General features: G+C 36.6%; 1 protein-coding gene across 1 annotated transcript; it reads left to right on the top strand.

The window, feature by feature from the left end:
* The first annotated feature begins 291 nt into the window (after positions 1-291).
* On the top strand, positions 292-3,584 carry LOC113773569 (cold-responsive protein kinase 1-like). Its single transcript, XM_027318205.1, has 6 exons — positions 292-508; positions 594-724; positions 1,089-1,302; positions 1,827-2,058; positions 2,942-3,092; positions 3,189-3,584. The coding sequence occupies exons 1-6, from the start codon at positions 292-294 to the stop codon at positions 3,582-3,584; spliced, it is 1,341 nt and encodes a 446-aa protein (XP_027174006.1).
* Positions 3,585-7,470: the final 3,886 nt, after the last annotated feature.

The raw sequence follows: 7,470 nt of genomic DNA, 5'->3' as shown, positions 1-7,470 counted from the left end.
TTAATTCATAATTTGGAGGGAATTTTCACACAAATGTCATAGTACAATCCTAATCCTATAAATTTCCACTAGGTTAATTTCTTTTAAGACTGTTAAAAAGCGATTGTTCTGCTTTCTTATGGCTAGAGTTTCTCCACATGCATTCATACTACTGGCTGAAGCACAGTGCTGTATCACATAAAATTTGCTTGGTTGAATGTTCTCACATTCCTTTCTTTCTCAACATATTTTCTTGTATAGCAATTTGCTGCTAGGTATGTCTCATGTATTGGTTTGATATTTGATCTTACCATGGAAAGGTGTTTCTACTTTCTTGATGCAGTAACATCGGCAACACCCCCAATGCTTGATTTACAAAGTCCCATAAAGCATTCCTCATCAGCCTTGTTCTTTCTCCTTGGAGGGATGGTTGTGCTCATTATATTGCTTGTGCTCTTTTTCATCTACAACAAATTTATCAAAACAGGAAGGCTGAAAATGTTTACTGCTGGCCCAAAAAAGGGCTTATGTGGTATGTATTAGAGAATATGACAATTGGTTATAGCTAATCTCAAAGAGATCTCATTACAGTTCTCCACTATAATCAATCGCAGGGACAACAAACGTGTTAAGTGGAAATCTTCATACAATAAGCTATTATGACTTCGAGACCCTAAAAAAGGCTACCAAAAATTTTCATCACGCCAATCTGCTTGGAAGAGGTGGCTTTGGACCAGTCTTTCTGGTATTGATGATTACTTCGACTGTCAATGTATTAGTCCTTTCTTGTTTTTCCAAGATGTGAAAAAGATTAAACATGAGTTTGAGTCTCTGGCCTGCAGTAATTGTGGCTTGTAAGAAACATGATGGTCCATCTGATACTAGTCTTTGCATAATTATATGAAGAGAGCTGGACATCTTGTTGCCTTAACTCCCCCGTAGGGTGAATAGGTTAATTTGACTATTTGCTAAGTCATGCAGCATCATTTTTGACATAAATGGTGTTCATCACTTAGGTGCTTGGAAATTTTAAAGCAAAAATCTAGTCTATTGTTTTTTGTGCTGCTAATTAACAGTAGATTATTCAACTTGATGGTTGCTATTACCAGGGGAAACTAGAAGATGGAAAATTGATTGCAGTGAAGCAGCTATCCCTGGAAAAATCCCAACAAGGAGAGTCAGAATTTCTTTCTGAGGTAAGGATGATAACCAGCATACAGCACAAGAATCTTGTCCGCCTTCTTGGGTGCTGCTCAGATGGAGCTCAGCGGCTTCTTGTCTATGAGTACATGAAAAATAGGAGTTTGGACATCATCATATATGGTATTCCTCGTATCTCCTGTTTTTTGACTGGATTGTCCTCATGTTTTAATATTATGTAAATTTGCTCTACAGCAGAGATCACTTTAGTTGGATATATCTAGGAGAACCGTTGAGGTGAAGAGAAATAGGTTTAAGGAAGGGCAAATAGGGTGGAAGAATATTCCCCTCTTTAACCTACTAAAATCTCTGAGATTTTCCATCTGTAGACCAATCTTCATACTTGGTGAACTTTATCTGATTTCCTTTTAGTTTCTCGAAAATAGACACATTCGTCGTCTAGAATGCAACTGTTATCTAGTCTGTTCTTTATATTGTCTAGATAATATCATACTTAAATCTGGTAATGAACACCAAGCTAGTAAATGTTTCATATGATGATTGATGGCTAGTGAGAGCCGAAAGCATTGAAATACAAGAGTTCTAGAATAGGACTTCAAAAGGAACGATTAACTGATTGAGGAATTAACAGAAATTGATTTGTACTTCAATGTTTTGCTTTATGCTTTTTCTCTACAATGGGACAGGAAAAAGTGATGTATTCTTGAACTGGAGCACTCGTTTCCAAATAATTATTGGGGTTGCACGAGGTTTGCAATACTTGCATGAAGATTCACATTTCAGAATTGTTCATAGGGATATTAAAGCCAGCAATATTCTTCTTGATGACAAGTTCCAACCAAGAATTGGAGATTTTGGCCTAGCCAGGTTTTTCCCCGAGGATCAAGCTTATCTTAGCACTACATTTGCTGGAACCTTGTAAGTATGTTCCATTTATAGCTAGATAGAATTGCATCTTCGCATTACTCTACCATGAACTAACAAGATTATTAGTTTCAATTCTGTAAACTAAATTTTGTTCTTACAAGCTAGGAAAAGAACATAAAATAGAAATACTTGTGCCTTCAGAATCTCATAGAGAACGATATAAGCGTAAATAAGTTTAAACGGAGTTGTATTTGTCTACTGAATTATACCCTGTTGTACAAGATCTCGGATTGCACAATCTGGCTGCTTCAAAGTAGATGGTTTTCTCAGGCTTTGTAACCCAATATTTCCCAAGTGCATCGACAACTGTGTGGAAGACTTCATGCCATACTATGTAGTTCTTTTTCAGTATCCCATAGTTAGCAACACTCTGCAGTTTGTTACAGTTCAATGGATGATGCTTATAGCATAGCCAATTAGCACTCCATCATCAATATGATGTACCACCTATTGACAATTGGAGGCTATTTTTTAGCTTTAGACAAATAAAGCATCCCCTACTATGGGCCATCAGTTCCTTGTTATTTGCCCTAGTCGTTGTTACACCAGCAGTGATTGAAGTCATTCTAGTTGCATAAGCAATCAGACCTGTCTGAAGCAAAGTCTTTTGCAGTAATATGATGAGGGTGTTTAGTCTCTTTTGGACAGAGTTTTGAATGGCATGCTAAAGAAGGATATAGAAGCTTCAAACTGCTAATCAACAATGCCAACTGACGAAAGTGAATCACTTCTCAAAAAACGTGAATTTGAAGATTTACACTTCTTGAATTAAAGTATGCATTTTCTGTTTTTTATCACACAGAAAAGAAGTGCATCTTCTGGATCTGATTTCTTTGTGTTCTGGCTGGTAACCGCCTCTTTTAAATTCTTTCAGAGGTTATACAGCACCTGAATATGCCATAAGAGGAGAATTATCTGAAAAGGCGGATATTTATAGTTTTGGAGTTCTGGTGCTTGAGATTATCAGCTGCAGGAAAAACACAGATCTTGCTTTGCCTTCAGAAAAGCAATATCTACCAGAATATGTAAGTATTTCAACTGCTGTAGTAGTTTCTACATTGAAACTGTAAAGTGAGGTATCACACGACTTGTTATCTGAAAAACTGTTCTTTTTAAAATAGGCTTGGAAGTTGTATGAGAAGTCAAAGCTGATGGATCTAGTAGATCCCAAATTGCGCGAGGATGGAGTTGTGGAGAAGGATGTTTTGCAAGTACTTCATCTAGCTTTTTTGTGCCTTCAGCCTCATGCAAATCTGAGGCCACCAATGTCAGAGGTCGTAGCAATGTTAACATGCAAAGTTGAATTGGACGAAGCACCAATAAGACCAGCCTTCTTGGACCGGAAGCGCAGGAATAATGATCCAGCTTCATGGGATACTATCTCAGAGGTCTTCCCCTCTCCACAACGGAGTAGTTCAAATTCGTTTCCAAAACCTGGAATACCACCTGCTTCATCTCCAAAACAGATGAATCCCACTACCCTTCCAAACTCTGCAAGCATATCATTGTCAAACTGATACTTGAGAAGGTCTACGACTCTACCCAAAGGCAAACTCTGTATTCATTTTACAATGCCTTTGTAAAGAGAATGTAAAAAAGTTTTGACATTTGTTTTATTATTATTATTATTTAAAGGGATAATTTCAGAAACCTCCCCTGAGGTTTCTGATTATTGCAAGAAGCTCCCTTCTAGTTTAAAAAATTACATCTACCTCCTCTATGATTAGCATTTCAGTAACAATATAGACCCAATATGTTAACTTTCTCCTCAAAAATCCTAAAATGTCCCTTTGTTACTTAGAAGGGAGAAAAACAAATTAATAAATTTTTTTGATATTGCAACTATTGTAATCAGCATAATCACCATCTTAACGAACTCAATAAATCACTTCATCTTAATTCCCATATTCTTGTAATTTTGGCAACCTACTATTGCCGGCTCAAAGTTTTCCATGCAAATCAACTATGACCGTTAAAGTCTGCATTCAACCTAATATTTAGTCTCATTTTTCCCCCTAAATTCAATGTTTGAATTGATCAATGTCACTATTTAACCTTGTTGTTACCAAAATAATGTAACCTACTACGAATACCAACACGGAGCAACCAAAAGCAATACTAGAGACCACATCCCATGTCTCTAGGCAAATCTAATTATAGTTTTTATATCTCAAAATTCTTTTTTACACAATTGGTATAATATCGTAACCTTCTTTATTCCGCATTCCCTTTGTAGCTATCATTTTTATTTTCCTGTATATACTCTGTATCACCACCGTCTTTTTCACCTTCATTTAGTTTGATAACAAATATGATCCAGCAACTTGTCATTTTGTAATTTCAATTCAATTATACTAATAAAAAAAGAAAATAGATGAGAGAGTGTGTGTCTATTTGCGAAAAAAGAGATGTAGGAGAAAGAAGATAAGAGAAAGAGTTAGAGAGATAGAACAATAGTTTAGTTTGTGTGGCAGCAGTTGTTTTAGAATAAAAGACTAGTTGTAATTGTAGAGTTTTTTTGTTTGTAGGAATTATTTATAAGTGAAGGATATTATAGTCATTTTACTACATGAAGGGAGGTTAGTGTAATTATCCAAACCTGAAGGGAGGTAAGTGAAATTGTCAAAAATCTCAAGGGAGGTTTCTGAAATTATCCCGTATTTAAATGATCGGTAGTTTTCCCGGTTTGCATTGCTGTTTCTTCATCTTGCAAGGGTATGACATGTATAGGAACGAGTTTATACCGTAGAAAGAAGCAAAACTTTTTTCTGTACGCGATATGCTCCTACCTAAGTTCAAGCGGCTCTAAATGGTAAGGGTGCTTATTGCCGACAGTTTTGCTAGGTGGTATTCTTCTTCTTCCTTTTGTTCTTGTTTTCCTTTTCCTCTTGGGTTTTGATAATCGAGTAATATTCTGGCTTGTGAGATGATAAATAATACACATATTAGCAAATTCGTAGTTTTGGAATTCTGAAATCAGTGCTTTCTATGTAAAGTACATGACCATTGTCGTTCATTTTGGATCAGTGATATATATTTCCCGGAATGCAGATACGTGTTACTAATTATTGAAGTTGAGTCCAAAAACAGCTAGAAAGAAAAAAACGTAGGAGCCAATATGGCATTGTCACGAGAGCTGTGGCTTTTCCGAAAAACACCAGCATAAGATGGGATTGCCATTATAACCTTTCTATGATTTCATGAAAAAGGTTAGAAAAAAAAAAACTAGAGTTTTAAATATTTGATTCCCTAATTGAATTCAATACAAATAATGGATACCCTTGCACCCTGTAGTAAATGGGCGACCATCCTAGAATAAGTGTTTTGGTTTTTGGCAGTGTCACTGTTTCAGGTAAAAACAATGCAACGTGGTTGGAAAATATAGACAAGGTTGCTTCCTGCTATGCACATACTTGGGTACGAAAAAACGTGAAGATGGATGCAGTCTGTAAATTGAACCCCAAAACTGAAAGTTGAAAGTTTTACTGCTTGAATTGAGTGGAGAGGCAGTGTTGCATTCACTTTAAGATTCATTTGGTGATTTTCAAGTAAGGCATGTCTTTTCCCATTAGACGGGTCTACACAGAAGTTGCCCAAAGAAAGTCCAATTCATCTTGGCTTTTGTTTTGCGAATTTATGCACCATTCTTGCTATTTACAGGCAATCGCTAAGTTACACTTTGCCGATTTGGTAGCCAAGTGTTTTAACGAGTCTACATGTGATTATTTTGCACTCTACAATGTGTACACTAGCTACAAATGTATATATTAGTAGAATAATTGTATTGGTTTGAACAGTAAGAGTAAAACAACAGTCACCTCTTACATGTTTTTGGGAGTTGCAAATATGTAATCCCCATTTGGCAAATGAGTTTTTTTGGGTGTGTGTCTAAAATTTTACTGTATCTTACTATAGAAGTTGTAGGAACCCTTTGTGATGTGTGTAAATTTTTAAATTTTTTGAAAGGTATAGTTTAAAATTTTTGAAATTTTTTTTGAAATTACTGTAGTTAAATTTGTTAAAAAACTTGTAGCAGACAAACTTGACCAAAAACTTGTTTGTCAAATATTCGCAGCACTGTTTGGCAAGGCAAGTTTTTGCCTAGTTTTTCTCTTATAAGTTTTTTAACTACTTTAACTATAATAATCTCAAAAAATTTTCCAAAATTTTTAAAATACACGCTTCAAAAACACCAAAAAAAAAAAATTCCCTTCTTTCCTTTTTTCTTCTTCCTCCCCCACATCAACCTACCACCACCTCCAGATCACCTCTTTCGACATCGGCACCAGCATCGACAAAGGCTTTTTTTTTGTTCTTTCTCTTCTCCCTCTCTCTCTCTCCTCCTCCCTTCCCCTCCCCTCTGCTTCGCCACCCTCCCCTCTCTAAGGGGGAGGGGGAGGGTGGCGGGGAAGAGGGAGGAAGGAGGAGGGAGAAGAGGGAGAGGGAGAGGGAGAAGAGAGAAAAAAAACTTCTGCATTTATCGGCACTGGTCATTGGCGGAGGTTCCAGCACCGGCGGCTGGCAAGTGTTGAGGTAAGGGAGAAGAAGTGGAAAGGAAAAAAAAGGAAAAAGAAAGAAAGAAAAAGAAAAGGAAAAGGAAAAAAAAGTTTCATACTTTAAAAATTTTTTCTATAACTTATACATTAAATTACAGTAAAATTTTAAACAAACATCCAAAAAACACATTTGCAAACGGGGTAATTTATGCAATTTTGATCTACATTTAAAGATATCTAGATCAGCCTAACACCAATCAGACGTAGGCCATATGAGAATTGAGGACGTAATCATTCCATAATGATAGTGGTAACTGTACGTTTTAGTCTCACACCAAATGTAAATATTGAAGGGAATTCTGTTATAAATCCCCATCAGTATTGTCTCACATCGTATCAGTCAAAATTTCCCGGAAACCAAAGCTTTCTTCTTTGCTTTCCATTTCAGGCCTACTTGTGCAGCTACTCCTCCCATGTCTCAAGCAATATTGTAATGTATTAATTCGTTACCGATGTTGATGGGATCTGTTTCCTAAACAGTGAGAAGGCATTGAATTGACATCAGAATTCAGAAGGAGACTTCAATGCTCTATGCCTCCCTGTTCCTATTCCTCCATGACAAAAGTAAATGGAGGCAAATTCCATTTAATTGGCCTTTCTGTTTCTGTTTCTGTTTTATTGCAGCCAGCCAGCGTCCCAGCAGCAACTATCCATCCATCCATGCATGCAACTCTATGCTTTGACCCACTTTTTCCCAAACATTAACATTTAACACCCGTTTTGCTTTATGATTTCGAGAGTCGACAATTCTGGTGATTGTGACCTTCGTCTTAACCCCCTCCAATACCCAATGTTCCAGTTCCCCCATCCTCCCAACTCATCTTTGTCTTTTATGGAAGAAAGATGA

This window comes from Coffea eugenioides, chromosome 6, assembly GCF_003713205.1.
Source record: "Coffea eugenioides isolate CCC68of chromosome 6, Ceug_1.0, whole genome shotgun sequence".
In the NCBI taxonomy this organism is placed as follows: Eukaryota; Viridiplantae; Streptophyta; class Magnoliopsida; order Gentianales; family Rubiaceae; genus Coffea; species Coffea eugenioides.
The sequence above is the reverse complement of the archived record's forward strand: the minus strand, read 5'-3'. Positions and strand labels throughout refer to the sequence as shown.

Excerpts from the sequence above, each read along its gene's own strand:
- LOC113773569 (XM_027318205.1), top strand. The coding sequence starts at position 292 with ATGGAAAGGTGTTTCTACTTTCTTGATGCAGTAACATCGGCAACACCC. Across the intron at positions 1,303-1,826 it reads TTTGGACATCATCATATATG|GAAAAAGTGATGTATTCTTG; the intron begins GTATTCCTCGTA and ends ACAATGGGACAG. Across the intron at positions 2,059-2,941 it reads ACTACATTTGCTGGAACCTT|AGGTTATACAGCACCTGAAT; the intron begins GTAAGTATGTTC and ends AAATTCTTTCAG.